The 20,372-nt window shown below is 44.2% G+C and overlaps 1 protein-coding gene across 4 annotated transcripts in view; it reads left to right on the plus strand.

The window, feature by feature from the left end:
• The window catches only part of dusp16 (dual specificity phosphatase 16), a 31,416-nt gene extending 11,044 nt beyond the window's left edge, over positions 1-20,372 (plus strand). For all 4 annotated transcript variants that reach the window (XM_080754604.1, XM_080754605.1, XM_080754606.1 and 1 more), the window contains exons 3-7: positions 4,304-4,445; positions 11,929-12,092; positions 14,553-14,712; positions 17,078-17,201; positions 18,792-20,372. In XM_080754604.1, the coding sequence (XP_080610730.1) occupies positions 4,304-4,445; positions 11,929-12,092; positions 14,553-14,712; positions 17,078-17,201; positions 18,792-19,956 (1,755 nt within the window). In that variant the 3' untranslated portion in view covers positions 19,957-20,372. The remainder of the gene's footprint in view (positions 1-4,303; positions 4,446-11,928; positions 12,093-14,552; positions 14,713-17,077; positions 17,202-18,791) is intronic.

Below are 20,372 nucleotides of genomic sequence, written 5' to 3' on the forward strand. Positions count from 1 at the left end.
CAAACAAGAATTTATTCTAAAGTGAGTGCCGGCATCCTTGTTGTGACCGAAGGTCGCATTTACCCTGGAAAACCTTGTCACTTGAGTGACGATGTAGCAACTCATAATGTAATAACGGCTCATAATGTAATAAGGGCTCATAATGTAATAAGAAACATGTAATAAAAACTCATAATGTAATAATCAGCTCATAATGTAATAAAAAAGCGAGCGCATAACGTAATAATGGATTTTTCAATAATGTAATAATGTAATAATGTGTTACATTAAGAACCTCCACATAGGAGGCTCATAATGTAATAAAACTTCATAATGTAATAATGTATTTTTATTACATTATGAGCTGATTATTACATTATGAGCTTTTATTACATTTTAATTATTACATTATGCGCTTGTTTTTTATTACATTATGAGCTGATTATTACATTATGAGTTTTTATTACATGTTTTTATTACATTATGAGCCCTTATTACATTATGAGTTGCTACACACCCTGCCAACTTTGTTGATGAAGAATGGAGCAACTATCTGCTAAACATGCAGCAAATTAATACATACTGTATGGGGATCATTTAGCTGTACAAAGAGCATCCACAATGTTCAACATACAGTTCGTGATTGTATCGACACTGGTTGTTGATGCAACATCGATAATATCCCCTTGTGGTCAGTATGACGACAGTCTGCCATTGCTAGTTCTGGGCCACTTTGCCGAAGGTCATGGGGACCATTATGTAAGCCCTGATGGACCAGTCACACACTTCATTCAAAGAGTCCAGGAAGCAGAGGAGAGCGCACGATCTGTTCCTCACTCTGGCCCTAAGTCTAGCCCTCACTCTGGCCCTGACTCGGTACCTCACTCTGGCCCTGACTCGGTCCCTCACTCTGGCCCAGGGCCGGATTTATAATAGGGCTTGACGTGCTGAAGCACAGGGCAACAACAACCACAGGGGGGCACCAGAGGATCAACTGTAAACAAAAGATATTCACATGAGCTAAGCTAAGCTAAGCTAACGTTGCTGTCTGTAATGACTGGTTAGACTTAAGGGTTTTGAAGAAACGTTAGGTGGATACTAGTATGCACAACTTTAAAAGAACTGGTGCACTTTTGTGTTGGAGCGCCTCAGTGCGGCTGCAGAGGTAAGGTGCTATCTATCCCTGATTGATTGATTGATTGATTGAAAACTTTATTAGAAGTTTGCATAGGAAAAGTGACAGTACAGTTCACTGGTACAAGGTCACAAGGTACAAGGTCAACTAAAGGGAGATCCTAGTAAGTTTTTCGGCTTATTTGCACAGGAAACCTTCATAAATCTCATATAACAACTGAGACCACACTATTAAGTAGGGTGACCAGACGTCCCGGTTTGGCCGGGACTGTTCGTTTTCAAGCTGCTTGTCCCGGTGTCCCGACAAATATCTCTAAAACACTAATATGTCCTGCTTTTCAACATTCACTACAACATTGTGCCAATAATAGTATCTGTTTTCAGTGGTTGCATAGACATTTATTATGTTCTTTTCACAAAAACATGCTCACCTAACCAATCAGAAAACATGTACAAATTCATTGCGAGTGCGCATTGCTTTTAGGGTCCCGGTTTTAGGCTCTGTTGTTTCATACACCATCTTTGGGCATATTCTACACTATTGTTATTTATAATTTGAGCTTGACTGTGATACATGTATCATGTGATACAGACAGGTGGCTGGTATCTCCCTTAGAGATCGGGTGAGAAGTTCAGTCACCCGAGAGAGACTTGGAGTAGAACCGCTGCTCCTACATTTGGAAAGGAGTCAGCTTAGGTGGTTCGGGCATCTAGTACGGATGCCCCCCGAGCGCCTTCCTAGGAAGGTCCTCGATGCGCGTCCCACTGGGAGGAGACCCCGTGGCAGACCAAAGACCAGATGGCGGGATTATATCTCCAAACTGGCTTGGGAACGCCTCGGCGTTCCAACTTGGAGGTCTCAGTTGGAACTGTTACCCCGCGACCCGATTCCGGATAAGCGGTTGAAGATGGATGGATGTGATACATGTGGCTACCTGTTTGATTGATGTTTTTGTGGGATAGAGAAGCCAGGGCTTGTAGTTACTGGACTGTCGAAATTGTAGCTACCTGATACTGTATGCTGGTGGAGAAGGGGACAAAAAATCAAACCAAGTTTGAAGTGAGAGGCAACAAACTAGGTCCAAGCACAGGGCACCATGAAGGGTAAATCCTGCCCTGCTCTGGCCCTAAATCTGGCCCTCACTCCAACTCTGGCCCTGACCCGGTACCTCACTCTGGCCTTAAGTCTAGACAGATCGAAGTGGTGCGCTCTTGGAATCAAGTGTGTGACTGGTCCATCAAGGCTTACATAATGGTCCCCATGACCTTCGGCAAAGTGGCCCAGAACTAGCAATGGCAGACTGTCGTCATACTGACCACATGGGGATATTATCGATGTTGCATCAACACCCAGTGTCGATACAATCACAAACTGTATGTTGAATATTGTGGATGCTCTTTGTACAGCTAAATGATCCCCAAATGTATTAATTTGCTGCATGTTTAGCAGATAGTTGCTCCATTCTTCATCAACAAAGTTGGCAGGGTGTGTAGCAACTCATAATGTACGGTAATAAGGGTTCATAATGTAATAACAAAACAAGCGCCTAATGTAATAATTAAAATGTAATAAAAGCTCATAATGTAATAATCAGCTCATAATGTAATAAAAATACATTATTACATTATGAAGTTTTATTACATTATGAGCGTCCTATGTGGAGGTTCTTAATGTAACACATTATTACATTATTACATTACTGAAAAATCCATTATTACGTTATGCGCTCGCTTTTTTATTACATTATGAGCTGATTATTACATTATGAGTTTTTATTACATTTTTCTTATTACATTATGAGCCCTTATTACATTATGAGCCGTTATTACATTATGAGTTGCTACAGACCTTCTGTAATCTTTCTGTACAGGAAGTGATGTCAGTGTGATGTCAGTGTGATGTCAGCGAGTTGTGACACACTTAATAAAGACAAAAAAAAAGAAAGAAGGATACACAAGACTAAGAAAGACAAAAAAAGAGAAGAATAAAAAAGAAAAAAAGGAGGAGGAGGATAAAGATACCAAAAAGAGAGAGAAGAAAGGGTGGATGAGGTACAATGTACAGTCGGCAGTCTCAGAAAAGAAAATGTAACAAGGAGGTGGCAACGGGGCGGACAGATACAGTTATTAGGCCTGGATCCGACTTTAAGTCAACGCACAGGATTCCAGAAGTGTAGCGCTTATTCGCTCTTGTATCAAGAGTACTCGAAACGTTCTTAGAATTTAACATATTTTCTAAAGTAAATATGGGGGCAACGTTTCGTTGTCAAGCTCAACGTTGGGCATTTGGACCTATACATGGAGAAATGGAGAAAACCTGTTTGGCCTAAACATGGAGATGTGGAGAACACTATATATGGAGATAGTCAAGTCCATCATGTCATATGGGACTACCGTCATAGACAGTAGCCATTGTTAGGCCGGAGTCAATGGCTGTCTGTCTGACTGTCTGTACAGGAAGTGATGTCACATGACATACTTTTTATGCCCATATATGAGTCATTCTGTACCACATCTCCATGTTTAGGCAAACTCCACACAGAAAGGCCCTATCGCCAACCCCAACTAGGGTGTGGGCGATAGGGCCTTTATGTGTTGAGTTTGCATGTTCTCCCCGTGTCTCCTAGGGTTGATACCCTCACAAAAACATGAACAAACTCCCCCCAGAATGACAACAACTAGAATCGTCAGAGAAACGCTGTGGTTGGCCAGATGGTCAAGAATTGGCGCGACCTCGCCCTTTAGGGCGAGGTCGCATGTCCCCCTGAGGTTGCATGTCACCCTCAGGTGTCTTACTAGTCCTAAGTTCTGTGTGTGTGTGTATTGATGGAACGGTAGCTTCACATTGCAGCGCACCGTTCTCGAGGACGCTCTCAAAGCTCTCAAAGCCTCGCAGCGCGAGGCGTTGAGAGCTTGTAGATCTGCTATTTTTGGCTAAAGTTCTCCTCAGAATAGGGATGTGAGGGTTAAAGTTGTTAATTTAAAATAATTACAAAGATTTGGCGGATCCCCCGCCTTAAGGAACCGGAATCGCTAAAATCCTAAAGGATCCCAACGCTAACGCTGTGTGTGTGTGTGTGTGTGTGTGTGTGTGTGTGTGTGTGTGTGTGTGTGTGTGTGTGTGTGTGTGTGTGTGTGTGTGTGTGTGTGTGTGTGTGTGTGTGTGTGTGTGTGTGTGTGTGTGTGTCAGTTGGAGCTGCAGGCAGGTGGTCAGGAGGTGGTTGTGTACGACCAGAGCTCCACGGATCCTGCTGCCCTGTCGTCTGAGGCCTTCCTCAGTGTCCTGCTGGCCAAGCTGGAGGTCAGCTTCCCATCCGTCCACCTGCTGTCTGGTAAGCCCTCCCCTCCCCCTTTAACTCATTTGGTGCAAGTCCCGATAGTCACGAGAATTTCCCTATGTCTTTCACTGCCTTTCTTCTCTTACCTTTTAACGTGGTCGCGAGAATATCCGCGTTACGTTGTCCACAGCTTCAAAATAAATAAATAAAAAGATTGAAAATCCGACCATTCGTTCAAGAACTAGCTCTCGTGTTGTATAAACAGTGAGTGAATGGAACGATCCCATGGCCTGGACGGATGGCTGCTTCCGGTTGCGGGTTGCCATGGTAATGGTGCAGCGATCAAATGGGTCCTGAAGAAACCGTTCCAAGAGGTTTAGTTCCGCTTTTCGATTAAAATGTATTTTTAATTAAAGCTTATTAAATTCTCTGGATTATCGGGCCTGGCAGGGAGCTACATAGAAAGGGTTGCTTTTGGCAGGACTGTGTAACAAAGAAAAAAGAAAAGAAAAAAAAAAACACAGGGGAAATTTAGAGTAATCTTTGCAACTCTCCTCTTCTGGGGGTCTCTGGCAGGACATATTTCCAGATAGGGGTCTGCGGCCGAATGCATATCAATTTGGGGGACGTTGGCATGAAAAAGTTTGATAACTACTGATTTAGAAGGCATTTGTAGAATCGGCCTCAGGTTTTAATGGGTTAAGGGCCGTGTCCACAGAGAATGCCTTTTGGTGTTTTTGGATATCATGTCCATACAGTAGCATTCACACACAGTGTGACGTCTGCACGGTTCTAACCTGTTAACCGTTGAGGTGCTCACTGCTCACACGCAGTTCATTAGTACAATAAGCTATTTGAAATAACGTAAACATGGACTTCTGAACTCAACTCGGGTTTGTAAATGATCATGTTGTCACATTATACAATCAGGAGGATCAAATGCCCGGGCGCTTCTTTCCAAAAGTTGAACTGTTGAGGTTTCGCACATCATAACGTTTTCACATCCTATACGGACGAGCGAGTATAGCTTCAGCTTTACACGCTTTAGGAAGAAACTAGTATTTTCCCACCTTGCCTCCCTCTATTCACACAGACGCTTTAGGAAAGCTGAGAGGCTCTTATGGGATTTGAACCAGGGACAGTAGGGCTGCATGTGATTCCAGAGATGGTGGACTCGACACATGGCATTATCACTTTCAGCAGTGTTTTTTTGTTTTGTATTGTATTCTTTTAACCACATTTCCAAAAATGTATAGTTTTGTCCTGACGAAGATGGAATTAAGGATCGAAATGTTTATCAAATATTAATAAATATTCTTCCTGCATTTCTCGCTCAAAAGCATTAGTTAGTAGCTACAATGGCTGCCTTTTTGAAAAACAAAGCACTGAGGTATATTACCAAGCCTTGTAATATACGCATTTACACTTATATCAAGTAGTAAGGTGGGGCAAAAAAATAATCCATCTGGGAAATGTTTTATTACATCCTGGGTTGAAGTTTATTGTATTGAAATGTATTTCTTAACTCATCTGGTGCCGATCCCGAACTAGTTCGGCTTTATTTCAATCCAATACAATCTTTTTTTTATTAATTCACTTACCCCGAGCTGCTTGTAGAGTCGTGGGTGGTCCTGGCTCGCTAGCCGCTAGCCAGCTAGCCGTTCTACTCTGTCCGACGATATATTCCATTAAAAATGGTTTAAAATACATTTTTGAGCTCCCCAATGTTCACCCGATGTTCGGCGCCGCTTCCGATGAGTACACGAGTGTGCCGATCCCGAAGTAGTTCGGCTTTATCTATACTATAATTTTGCGAATGTCTGAGTGAGTGTCTGTCTGTCTGTCTGAAACAGCGTTTCTCCTCAGTGGCTGGAGCAATTGATCTGAAATCGCATCACCATTAGCATATGAACACACCTGACATAACTGTGAAGCCCGTTTGTCACTTTCACAAATCGTATGCTGTATATTAGCATTTTTATGGTGTATCTACTATCTATTCTGCATCTAGCATGAGGCACATCTATTCTGCATCTAGCATGAGGCAAAATGTTTAACCAGCTCTGTGTGTGTGTGTGTGTGTGTGTGTGTGTGTGTGTGTGTGTGTGTGTGTGTGTGTGTGTGTGTGTGTGTGTGTGTGTGTGTGTGTGCAGGCAGGCAGGCAGGCAGGCAGGCGGGTGGGCGGGCGGGCGGGCTGGGGGGGGACAGTATCTCTGTAGCCATTAAACGAAACGGGTTTCTTACATTGATGCTCCTACATCATGCAAGCACCAGTTAAAGTTACTTTCCATCCCTCATATACTGTGTGCACAGTGCACATCCCATAACCCACACACTGCACATCATTTTGGAGCTCATATCTTTGAACGGGTAAGGGCTAGTTTAATTAAATGAATAAAATGATAAGAGGCCTTCTGAAGCCTGGCTTGATTTTTGTAGCTACTAGCCGAAAGCTAACAACGTCCCGGCCGGCCGTAATTTGCGAACGCAATCGCCAATCTCCGCCTAATCCAATGAAAGACCGCATCTTTAAAGGCTTATATCTCTTTTTTGTGTTTTAGGAAAGCGGCGCGAGGTTTATTTACGGCGAAATCGCCCAAAAATGATCTTTTAGATGACAAAATGGGAATAGCCATTCTGTTAGCATCTTCATCCGGGACATTTCCATGCCGTGCATGAACGTGAGGACGTCAGGTCCTGGAAGCTGAAGTCCTGGAAGCTAAAGCGCTCGCCTATGAGAGATGCGCTGGCATTCTTTGGCCCCTAGAGGGCGCTGGCGCTCAAAGAGTTAAAAGAAAATAATAATAATAATAATTTTTGGTTTACATGGCCCTGTTACCTGTATGCTTGTACAGTGTACCTGCAGGCCCTGTGACTTCTCTGTCTTATCGGCTCTCCTAAACTAGGCTGGTGACATACATTGCATTCAGCAGCCTAATCCGGTTTTCACAATGGCACGCACGCTGCCCCATTCACGACTGGCCTACCAGAGCATTCTCCGCATACTGACATCTTCAGTCAGTCAGTATGTGGTGACGAAAGAGCATTTTGAATGCCAGGCCATTCAGCTCTTAACATGGTGTTTACTTTTCTTTTTTTTCAGATGGATTTCTGTCGAGCAAGAATGTATAAAATGAGTATGACTAACAGACACAACCTGTTTTGACATTTTTGTACATTTTCCATTAGAGGGAGAGAGAAAGAGAAAGAGAGAAGAGACGAAAACACAAAATATGACCTCTGCGTTGCGCACGTTTCCCATCTGATCCAGAGATCGATCGATGAGACACCTTTTTCGTTCACACACGCGCATGCATGCGCGTGCCGTGCACGCACACACACTCAAGCTCATAAGCGAACTTGTGTTCTTTTCTTGAAACTCGGAGCAAACCGGCAAAGAACGGCACATGGCAGTTTGCAGACTTTATCTGGTCTCTAATAGGGCTGTCACGATTATTTTTACATTTTACATGACAATTAATTGTCACTGAAATAATTCAAAAATACTTAAGTTAGGTGACACTGTATATCGATGAGTTGATACAAAATGATGTATGCGATAGAAATACAGAGAAAATAACGTCTACATGCTTCTTCAATTATGTCAGATGATTCACTGTTCCCTAACAATCATCAACAGCACTATAACATCCTCGTCAAGGACAGAGTTCCTCTTTTTCGTCTACGGCCGAGCCGCGCACAACTTCCCCCTGGCCTTTCCCCGGATAATAAATGGCATCTGTTTAATGGTTGCGTATCTGGAGAGGGAAATAACGCCTTCCTCAATTTGTATGTGAGACACAAAATGCCTATTGTGTAACCAGTTTAAACCACCGTGACCCAGTGAGTGAGCGCAAAATAGCATGATTTTTAGGAACCCCCAAAAGGCCTATTGATTTTTCTTTCTTTTTTTGTTATGTGAGAGAGAGACACAGAGAGAGAGAGAGCGAGAGAGAGAGAGAGAGAGAGAGAGAGGGGGCGGTGGAGTGGTGGCTGTGAGATTACATCATTGGTTACATAAGTGAACCCTCAGTGGAAAGTAGGGAGGACTGGTGCACACTCTGTCTGCAAGCTCTCTGCTTCATAAACAATACGGTGAAACGTCACTGCATTGGGCCCCCAAACACTGTGTTGTTCATCTGATTGAAGCAGTTCATCAGGCTATATGCACAGCAGCCATTTTGGAGAGAAGTTGGGTTTCTTCCCACTTCCTTCACAGGTGTTAATAATGATACTAATGAAGGCTCTGTTCCATTCTGGTCAAACAGAACCAGGGAGCTGATATTGAGCATGTTGGCTCACTGGAAACACCAGTGGGTCCCAAAGTGTGGTCCAGGATAACTTGGGGGTTCCAAATTACCCCTTAAAAGGTGTGTAACTCTGAGAGCATACAAATGGACCCGTATTGTGAAAATAGCCGATCTACATGCTCACAACGCCTCGTGCTGCGAGGCGTTGTGAGCATGTAGATCTGCTATTTTCACAATAGAACCGTGTTATACAAAATGTAATGGCTCAACTCTCAGTGCTCGTCAGGGTGGGGTGTCCCCAGTTATAATATGATTATTTTGGGGGTCACGGCCTGAAAAGGTTGAGAACCGCTGATCTATTGAAGAATTTTGATTCCACTGTGTGTTCATCTATTGAAGAAGTTTTAGGATGGAAGCAGGGCTTTGACATTCATGGTAGAATGGAACACTGTTTACATTTTTTGACTAACCAAATGGATATTTGTAGACCGGCATGCCGATGATGTAGTGGGGATTTGATTTTTCGTGGACATACAGTACGAGGTTTCCTTAATCTTAACGCTTTCAATGCCACCTTTTCACCACTAGAGGGCGCCCAATGGCCATAGAAAACACCATCCACAAGCGTTGTAACAGCACAAGCCGTGCGCAGCCATGACAAGCCTGAACACTTTCCTTTGTGTCATCAACAGGGACAGGATGAAGTTAGCTTGAAGTTAGCTATTGGCTACCAAGCATTTTAGAAGCCCTATTTTCGGCGATTTAGCCATGATTAAACCTTGCACACCTCATGGATATGCATGGAACAGAGAAAATGAGCTCTAAAGATCCTGGATTGCATTGGAGTGGATGGTAAATATCGGCGGCGCGACGCTCTCGCGGGCCGTGTAAACAGGCCCGTTTACAAAAAACATTTTTTTTTTAAAGCCGAACTAGTTCGGGATAGGCACCCAGGACGGTCCAAATGATCCCGAACTAGTTCGGGATAGGCACTAAAGCAGTTAACCACCACTTGAAACCTTGTACCTCTGTTCTATTCCGTGAAAACAGGCAAACATACTTTTGCAGGGGAATCTTTGTGTAGAGGGGAAATAGGAGGAGTTAAAGGTTTAAGTGGTTAAACTGCATTGACGCCATCCATCCATCCATCCATTATTTTGTGCTATGATAGCGGCTATGTAATTATTCTGAATCAAAATGTATTAACAAACCTTTCTAGACCAGATGCCACACTCTCAGACATCACCAGCAATGATTAGGAATTCATGTAATTTTTAAGTTGCATGATACTGCACTATATTGAATGCAGTACATGTGACTTTACTTACATCATTACGTGATACTCAATTGAACATGTACATTTCATATCCCTTCTTTTACATCTAATTCTTTCTTACTTTTTTAATCCATTAACCCTTCTTGTGCCCATCCTGAACAAGTTCGGCTTTTTTTCCAATACAATACAATGTTTTTTTTGCTATTTTACTTACCCTGAGCTGCTTGTAGAGATGTGGGTGGTCCTGGCTCGTCCTACGCTTTCCAACGACAGAGTCTAGATGGTCCAACGATTTATTCCATTGAAAATGGTTTAGAATAAAGTTTAGAGCCCCCCCCAAAAAACTCAATCTATACTGTCGGCGGCGCGACGTATTCCGGGGTGCCGATCCCGATCTAGTCTGGCTTTTTTAATAAAATGAATTAATTAATCGGAGGCCTCAACGAAGCCCCGGTCTAATTTTGGAACCAGGCCGTCTACCGCGCTCTCTTTCCACCGGCCCGTAATCGGGTAACGCCGCTGCACCGCGCCGCCTAATCCAATACATTCTCAGATCTTTAGAGACCTTTTTCTCTGAACTGTGTTCCCAAGGCAGCGACAACGTTTTTTTTGCTGCTAAATAGCCTCAGATCGGGCTTATAAAAAAAAAAAGAGCCGATAGCTAACTCTTAGCTCTCCTCCTCCGGTCCACGGTCATAACACTGCATGCAGTGAAATCCCAATCCACTTCTGCCAGGGTACCCGGATGATACTATGAAGCCTTATGTAGAAATGTCTGGCACTCTAGCGGCCTCTTGGGGCCTTGGCACGAAGTGAGTAAAAAGCGGAAAAGCAATTGTGTCATGTTTAACCCCTTTAACCATTAAAATAGCAGATACTGTATCTGCTAGTTTTTTTTTAAAACCTTAAGAAACCGTAAAAAGAAGGAAAAAAAAACATTTAAAATGTTTAACTCAAAGCTTTACTTCCGAGGTTCCCTGGAACAAAATGTTTTGACTTTTGAGATGGGGGTCTGAGACCAAATACATATCATTTTGGGGGTCCTTGACATGAACATGTTTGAGAACCACTGATATAGCAAATATATTTGAGCCTTAATATAGTAAAAACTGGCTATCAAGTGTGTATTAACCTGTCAAATGACAATTACATGTTAATGAGCGTTCAATAAATATGATAACTTCTCACAGCAGATCAAACATACAGGTAATCTGGAAGTATTGGCTGTGAAAGCAAACGACTATGTCCATGATCTATTAAAATATCAGTTTTTGTACAATATTGGAAAACGTAAGAATGTATGTCATGTTTGGCCTACAATAAACAATAAACAATAAATTAAAAACAATGTGAAGAAAAGGGGCTAAAGGGCCACATGTGGGTTGCAGACCCCTGTGCTCAGGGACGTGCTGGCCATTGGGAAAAGCGGGACAACTCCCGAATGGCCGGTTCATTCCAGGCCGGCCATTAGGAATAAATTAAAAATAAAATGTCGGCCTTCGTTCCATTTTGGGGGCTGGGTGGCCAACAAAGTAAATCGTCACTGTCGGGCAGAAACCTCGTATCTCCAAGTTTCAAATGTGTACATTTTTTTCGCAAAGCAAAGCCCTGCTTCATCATACAAGGCCGTCGCACAAAAGTAGTGAAAACAGCAGATCTACAAGCACACAACGCCTCGCGGTGCGAGGCGTTGTGTGCTTGTAGATCGGCTGTTTTCAGTAGTTTAAATCATTTTTTAAATGATAAATACAAAACAAACGGCTTTGGACATACAAGGTTTCCACCCGACAACGACGAAATATAACTCATGTAATTGGCCCACTGGCTTGTCAGTGTCACTTGTCATGATCTGAAATGGCAAATCTTTGAGTAGCAGCAGCGCTATAGAGAGAGATCTCTCTCTATAGCGCGCAATGAGGGCCTCTCCAACTCTTTTTTCCCGGGCTGAATCAGGGGCCCAGCACGTCCCTACCTGTGCTAGGCTAAAGCCATGTGTGCTTTGCCATTGCAGGTGGCTTTGCAGAGTTCTCGCGGCTTTTCCCTGGCCTGTGTGAGGGAAAGTCTACGCTGGTGCCCTCCTGCATCTCCCAGCCCTGTGTGCCCGTCGCCACCGTGGGACCCACCCGCATCCTGCCCCACCTCTACCTGGGCTGCCAGAGAGACGTGCTCAACAAGGTCAGCCTGCTAGCCTAGTTCCAGACCCTGAATCGCTAGCCACACCCCTTTGAATTTTTATTTTGGCGATTCAGGGGTCTAGAATTCCTCTCACAGCTAATTGAAGAGGCCTTCCTCGTTCGAAAATCCGTACGGCGAATCAGCGTCGTGAATCAGCATCTTGTGATCAGCGTGGGTGGGGGTTTCCCAGAACTCATGTGCGTTTCCAAGTAAACCAGCGCCGCCGCCGTACCATACCGTGCATCGCGTCGCGGTAAAATGCGGTAAATTGTGGTAAAATACGATGGTATCGATCTCGCTATGAAACACCAGTAGCAGGCATGTTATGTTGTGTTTGATTACTAGTTCATAGTGCTCCTATTCTGCCTGTTTCTTTGGTTAGCAAGTAGCACTAGCAAGCAACAGGCTAGCCACTAGCCAGCCACACATAACAACACTACGTCATGTGTTGGTCAGACGGTGAACCAATCGCAGAAGACTGCCTCTTTGGCAACGCCCATCCCAGCAATCGCCCTGGGTGGGAGCGACCTCAGACTGCATAATGAAGTGAAACCAAATGTCAATGTCAGGCTATCAGCCTGCCCCTCCAAACCACACACAGATTCAGGAAATTGAAACATAAAGTTCCAATGGATCCAGTCAATCAATGTAGTTATTATTTAGTCACAAACTATTGTTAATACTTTTCATTGGATCAATATTTATAAAACACACAGACGTACATAACCACTTTCACTTTAATTTATTTTTTTTCAAATATACGTTTACGGAGAAAGAAAATTTAAAACACTGAATTATGGGGACTGAGTGACTAGGGCCCAAGGTGGAGGGGCCTTAATTATTTTATACTTTAGCTATTGAAAAATAGCAGATATACAAGCAGCGAGCTTGTAGATCTTTTTTTTTTTTTTAAGTCGTAAACATGTGTGTAAATCTTTGAATACAGGTATATGTATTTTTTAAGAGGAAATTTTGAACTCAAATTTTGCTTCTGGGGGGGTCCCTGGAACTAAATATTTTGAGATGGAGGTCCGTGGCCAAATACATTAATCATTTAGGGGGTCCTTCACATGAAAAAGGTTTGAGCACCACTGACATAGAAACATAGATTTTTCAAAAAAAAAAAAGAAAAAAAAAACATTGAAATATCAGACACATTTTCATGATTTCTCAAAAATAGCAGATCTACAAACTCGCAGCGCGGCACTCGGTGCCGCACTGTGAGCTTGTATATCTGCTATTTTTCATTAGTTAAAGCACACAATAATGCGTAATAATGCGTTCATGGTAGGGATGGACATCGGAATCGGCCAATAACAAAAATCGGCAGGTATGATATCAAACCGGCCGAATCGGTGACCGGCAGGTCACTGACATAAATACCGGTTTTATGCCAGTTGTGTCTATGGCACTGCACAGCATGATGCTCTGGTACTGTGACTAAAGTAAACATTAGCAAGTAGCAGCCAGTCTACTTAGTGGCAGCCTACAGAATACAGATGGTGCTGATTACCTTTGCAATGTAAGGATAGATTCCATAATCCTGTGTCAATGTCGTCTCCAAAAAGAAGGGGGGAAAAAAAGCATGCGTCACCTGCTTTCCTCCTGCCTAGTCCAGATGGTCATATTAGACTGGATATTTTCTGTGATTTTGGATATTGTACTATTGTGATTGATTTGGCATTATTGTTATTCTAGCTTATTGGTACTCAAATTGAAGTATGTCTTGTAGGCCTACTTGGCTTGAAAAAAGGGTATTAGAGCAACCCTATTTTCTAGTTCTTAGCTAAAGAAATCGGTATCGGAAAAATCAGTTTTGGCAGGTCAGACCTTCATAAAACCGGTGGATCGGTATCGGCCAAGAATTTTGCAATCGGTCCATTTCTCAATTACAACCTTCTAGTAAGGGGATTTTATAAGATATTTGACCAATCTGCGAAGTAAATCGTTACCAAGAAATTTCTTCACCAATGTGTTTCTAAAGGTGTGTAATAATATGTACTAAAAGGTTGAAATTCAACTCCCGGGGGAAACTGATTTGTGTTTGTGTACTATACAGGAAAAGAATACAAAAAATAAATGTGCTTTAAGTAGCATGTGAGGGGTCAAACTACGGGTTTTTCATGATGCTGAATCCATTGCAAGCATTTGTTTTGCATGAAAAATATTCCTTGGGCTAAAAACGGATCCACAGAAGTGATGAATCATCACTTTTCACCGTTTTGTAGGGGCCATTTGTAGCCCACAGATATTTATTTTTTGTATTTGTTTCCTGTATAGTAAAGTTAATGGGACACAAACACAAATCTTTTTTTTATGAGGTTTCCCCCAGGAGTTGAATTTCAACCTTTTAGTACATATTATTACACACCTTTACACACATTGGCGAAGAAATATCTTGGTAACGATTTAGTTAGCAGATTTTCTCATGTTCCCCTTACTATTCTCTCCCCAATGCAGGAGCTGATGCAGCAGAACGACATCGCCTACGTCCTGAACGCCAGCAACACCTGCCCCAAGCCCGACTTCATCCCCGACTCACACTTCCTGCGCGTTCCCGTCAACGACAGCTTCTGTGAGAAGATCCTGCCGTGGCTGGACAAATCAGTGGAGTTCATAGGTCAGCAGAGCAAACCTTCACCTTCAGTCTTTTGACCGAGAGAACAAAAACTAAAGAGTCACCATTGTGAATTTGGTTCCATTTGTACCCTCTCAGAGTAAAGCTGGTTGCTGCACACTGCACTGTGGTCTTTCGTTGCGTTTTGGAAAATCCGAAATCCGGAGGCCAGGGAGAGAGAGAGAAAAGAGAGAGAAAAGAGAGAGAGAGAGAGCGCAAGGGACAGTGGCAACAGCTGCAAAAATCGGAAAAGATCAACCCTGGTCCGAAAATAAATACGAAACTGGCGGCAGTGTGCAAACGTGATTGACATAACGTGAGGTTGATTTTTGAGCGGTGCTAACCGCTCCTATAGACTGCTTTTTTACCAAAACTATGATGTCACAAATGATGATGACATGAGTTCGCTAGACCAATGAAACACTTCGATTCTGTTGATCTGTCCATGATGTCATAGTCACAGAGGCACTCGATTGGTTCACCCTGATTTAGAACGCGTTTAGGCCAGCGTAAAATACGTCATAACGCGTTTAGGCCGCGTAAAATACGTCATAGCGCGTTTAGGCCGCGTAAAATACGTCATAAAAAATTATTGAGCGGTGCTAACCTTGAATTTCAAAATTATATTAGATGAATATCACTTATAAGCGATAAAATAACCACACTTTTAGACAGACTGTGGAAAATCTTACAGGTTATAAATGATAGGCAGCTAATACAAGTTTAAAATACAAATGAACAGACTTTGAAAAACTAAAATATTCATCTTCTGGCCTCTTCTCGCCTCTCTGGAGGCCTCTCTGGAGGTAAATAAGGTCACTTATCATTACACTATGACACTCTTACAAGCTACAATCCGTAGCTTGGTCAACTAACTGATGAGAAATGACAATAAAGACTTATATAGTCTGAGCAGACCTCTAGACTGACATCATACTCAACAAAAAGAATATTGCCATGCATGCCCATCAACACTGATTTGCGCAGGAATTAGTTTGCACCGCTCCCTTCGCACGGGTGCGATTTTTTTATTTCCGCGATCCGAAATTCACTCCGTCGATATTCGGCCCGAAAAATGCAGCAGTGTGCAAAGCCGTTAACACTGGAGGGGTCACTGTCTGTGTACATTGTATCTGTTGTAGCCAAAGTGCCAGCTAACAGAGTAATCCCATAGCGTATATAAATAGAGAGCGGATAGCCCCCAGCAATTCATTTCAATGCAAGTGCTCAGTGGCGTTTTGAAGCATGGGGAAGTAGATGAATTCCGGTGCATTGTGGGTGAATCCAGGTGCATTGTGGGGGAAATTGGCAACTGTGTAGTTGCCAAAATGTTTGGCGTCGAGACGTAATTACGTCATTGAACCCCATAGCAGACCCCAGCAGCGCGCTCTTTTGCTCGTGCATCTATTTTTCACCCCGCCTGCAGTTCCAGCTTTGGCCAGTAGCTTCAATATGTACAAGCCGTTCTGGGGGCTTGAGTAATCCCCTGAATCGTTGTTGGTGTCCACAAACCATTCAATTCACGGATGGCATTGTAACATTACCGGGCGGGGAGGTCATGCTCACAGACATTAACACAACGGCCGCCAAGGTTTCTAACATTTCTAGCTGTTGCTGGTGCCGCCGTTCACTTACGCTTTATTTCGAAGAGCCTCGGGAAGCTTCGTGCGTGTGCACGTGAGTGTCCACTGACGATTGAGGAAGAAGATCTGTTTGTTTACAAACGCTCACAAAACTAAAATCCAAACCGGGGCCGACCATCGCGGTATAGTGTTGCCGTGGAAACAAGCAGATCTCTGCTTCCCTGGCGTTCTTTGCACCTTATTCAGAGATAAAGCCGTTTTTATGTTTCAGCATAGAATTGGAGTCAATGCAGCATAGACGCTCCATTTTGTTTCTGTGCGCGTCACGTTATGACATACAGTATGCACCAGGGTCTTTCACAGGGCACGCAGCATGCACGCAGCATGCACGTAACAATGTTAACCCTTGACTCGTCTCTGGACGAGACAACTGAGTTTTGGCACAGCGACCTCCAGTGGCCTTGTCTCGTTACTGAACGAGTTTGGCGTATGTTGTGTTAAGAAAAACACACGGTCGGTGCAAAGATAAAATTAAGAGTCCACTTACAGTACCTACAACTGATTTTATTAAATATGTTTTACACTTTTTATTTGTTCTGTAACTGTTTTTGTTTCTCACAGTTTGCTACTTAAGCTGATCTACAAAGATCACAAGTGCTTGTGTATATCTGTTGTTTATTTATTTTTTATTTTTTAATGTTCACATAATGAAATGGCGGAGAAACAGGGATGCTGCCAGGTTTGAAAGTAGTTTTTGAAAGTGTTTTCTTGCCGTGTTTTGTCAGAGAAAGCCAAAGCGTGCAACGCTCGTGTCTTGGTTCACTGTCTGGCTGGCATCTCCCGCTCTGCCACCATCGCCATCGCCTACATCATGAAGAGAATGGACATGTCCTTGGACGAGGCTTACAGGTGAGGCTCAATGCTGGCCGCACACAAAGACATCAAAAGGGGGAAAATGCAATCGTTTTACCATTGTTGTATATTTGATGTACAGTATGTACAAAAGAAGCTGCTACTCAGATTACTGTACCACTTTTATTTCTCTAAATGCTTCAAGTGAAAATCAATAAACAAAGTAAAAAAAAAGAATTCTAGAGCCACCATGAGGCCGATTTTTGCAAAACACATTTTTGGACACTGCTCCTACAGATTTTGCCCCAAAATAACTCAAAGCGGTACACAGTATCTCTAGTCTAAAGTCATGTCATCAACATGGATCTGTCCCATTTCCCATATTCTCTCTACGATTGGCTACGATTGCCTTCTAAAGTTTGTGTATGCAACCTGACGGTCGCTTATCTCCCGATTAGGGAGTCTTACTGGTATACCTTCTCATTTCCAGATTTCCAGAACTCTAAGGTATATTAATGACATAGTTCAATGTTAAAACTTTAAGACCTGAAAATACCTAAAACTGCAGTTTCTTTATCTGTGGTGCTCAAAGTTTTTAATGTCAAGGACCCCTAGAATTATATGTATTTGACTGTGGAACCCCATATCGAAATATTCTATTCCAGGGACCCCCAGAAGCAAAGATTTGAGTTAAAAATGTTTGCTTTAAAAGAATATATACCGGTATTCAAAGATTTGCACAAATGTTCACGTTTTATTTCCTCCAAAAATTGTAGATCTACAAGCTCAGGCAGTGAGGCAAAAGTTTGAAATAATGGTGATATTGATTTGAAGTCATATACAGGGCCAGTGGTACAGTCATTTCATTTTTAATTTATTTCTTTATTTCGAACATTTAAAATGAGTATAAAAAGACAAATAAAATAAAAGGAAGATAAAATAAAATACAAACTGCAACAAAATTATATTGAAAACATCCTTAAATTAAAGTTCATGTTCGAAAAAGGAGTAGGAAGAAGTTTGAAAAACGTATCAAGTCCTACCCCCATCATTAATTTTCTTAACTAACAATCATCATATTCATAATAAGGCTTCTGCCCCAGGGTTATTCACCCTGTATCGAACAAATAAAACAGCCTGAATCAATCAAGCCTAGCATATACTCTATAGATCTTTTTAGATCTCAACCAAATCTGCTGTATACATCTATTCTACCCTATATCTATTAATTGTACTGTAAGTGCGTGGCACAGGTCACATTCCTGTGGGCTGACATCCCCTTTTATCAGGAACAATCTCTCTCTCTCTATAGGTCGTAACAATGCAGACCGTCTCCCCTAATGAACCCGGGTACTTGCCCGACCTCTAATTAAACTTTCCCAGAGTGTCATTCCCAATTACAGATGGCATCGTGAGGGTCACTAATGATGGCCATAGAATGTGGACCGAATTCAGTTCATATTCTATAGCCGCTATGGCCTCTCCTCCTGTCTGACTTCCGTGTGTGTGTGTGTGTGTGTGTGTGTGTGTGTGTGTGTGTGTGTGTGTGTGTGTGTGTGTGTGTGTGTGTGTGTGTGTGTGTGTGTGTGTGTGTGTGTGTGTGTGTGTGTGTGTGTGTGTGTGTGTTTCCCTCTCCTCTCTCTGTAGGTTTGTGAAGGAGAAAAGGCCGACCATCTCCCCCAACTTCAACTTCCTGGGGCAGCTTCTGGATTTCGAGAAGAAGATCAAGAGTCCCCATCACGGTGCTGAGGCTAAACTCAAGTCCCTCCATCCGGAACAGAGCGGCGGCGAGGCCTCCGCTCCGCACGAGGGGCTGGACGACGCGCCGGAAGCCCCGGTGGGTCAGAACTCTGTCGGAACCCCCGACCCGGACCTGCTGGAGCCCCTCACCCTGCCTTGTATGCTGGCTGACGTCCCTGAAGAGAGGCTCCTGGCCCAGGCTCTCAGCGGGCTGCAGCTGGTGGAGGGAGCGGAGGACAACGCCAGGCTCAAACGTTCCTTCTCCCTGGACATCAAGTCGTATGGAGAGCCGGGCGTCAGCGCCCCCTACCGAGCCTTCGTCCCTCATGGCGGAGCGGGGGACGCCTCCGAGTATTTCAAGCCGTCCACTTTCAAGGAACCGGCCAGCAAGCCCTGCCAGTTCTCCCCGGTGGAGGAGGTTTCCGAGCAGTCGACCCCGGAGCAGAGCCCCGACAAGGAGCAGGCAGACGGCCCGACGCCCAGCTCCGCCACGCCGGCCCCCGGCACCCTCTCCACACCCGGCGGCGCTAGCGTCGGCGGCACCAAGCCTCAACCTCCGCCTCTGTCCAATTGTTCCCATCAGCTCCACCGGAGCGGCAGCGTGGAGGAGACCGCCCACGCCGCCAGCTTCCTCTTCGGCCTGTCCCGCAGTCAGCAGCAGCTCGCCAAATCGGGTGCTGGCGGCGGCACGCTGAAGGGCTGGCACTCGGACATCCTGCTGGGCCCCGTCACGGTGTCCAGCGCCTCGCTGGCCAGTGGCTGGTACCTCTCCTCGGAGTCCACGCGCTTCTACTCCACCTCGGCCATCCTGAGCGGTGGCGGCTTCGCAGCCTACAGCTGCAGCCAGGGCTTCGAGGCGGTGCGCCGGCGCGGGCGGCAGCGGAGCGGCGACCGCGGCGACTCGCGCCGCAGCTGGCACGAGGAGAGCACCTTCGAGAAGCAGCTGAAGCGCCGCAGCTGTCAGATGGAGTTCGGCGACGGCATGTCGGAGAGCCGCTCCCGGGAGGAGATGGGGAAGGTGGGGAGCCAGTCCAGCTTCTCTGGCAGCATGGAGATCATCGAGGTATCCTGAGGGAGCGGGGTGTCGGATGGAACGTCCGCTGGATTTTGCTCAGTTTTTATTGTCCGAGATTCTCCCATGGTGGTTCTTGGGATTGTACTGTAAAACGTTGGTCTGGGCTCATTAGGAACGCTGGCCGGGCCAGAACGCGATTTTTGAGACACTCGTTTCAAGTGCTTTTATTGGAACTGTTGGCATTTAAATGCAGTGAAGCGGAGAACTCGCACCTTGCAGCTGTATTCCTGAATGTGACGATGGAGGAGGCGACACCCTAAAAACGTGTGTTTGGACTGAGCCTGTCGACGCCTCATCTCATTTGTGGTCTTGTAATTTTACCCAAATTGATTCTCATCGGCTCCGCACGTCGGACATCGCTGTTGTTCATACCAATATGACATGCGGAAATAAAATGTGTGTGTGTGTGTGTG

The sequence above is a fragment of the Nannobrachium achirus genome (assembly GCF_963921795.1).
Source record: "Nannobrachium achirus genome assembly, chromosome: 23".
Taxonomy (NCBI): domain Eukaryota; kingdom Metazoa; phylum Chordata; class Actinopteri; order Myctophiformes; family Myctophidae; genus Nannobrachium; species Nannobrachium achirus.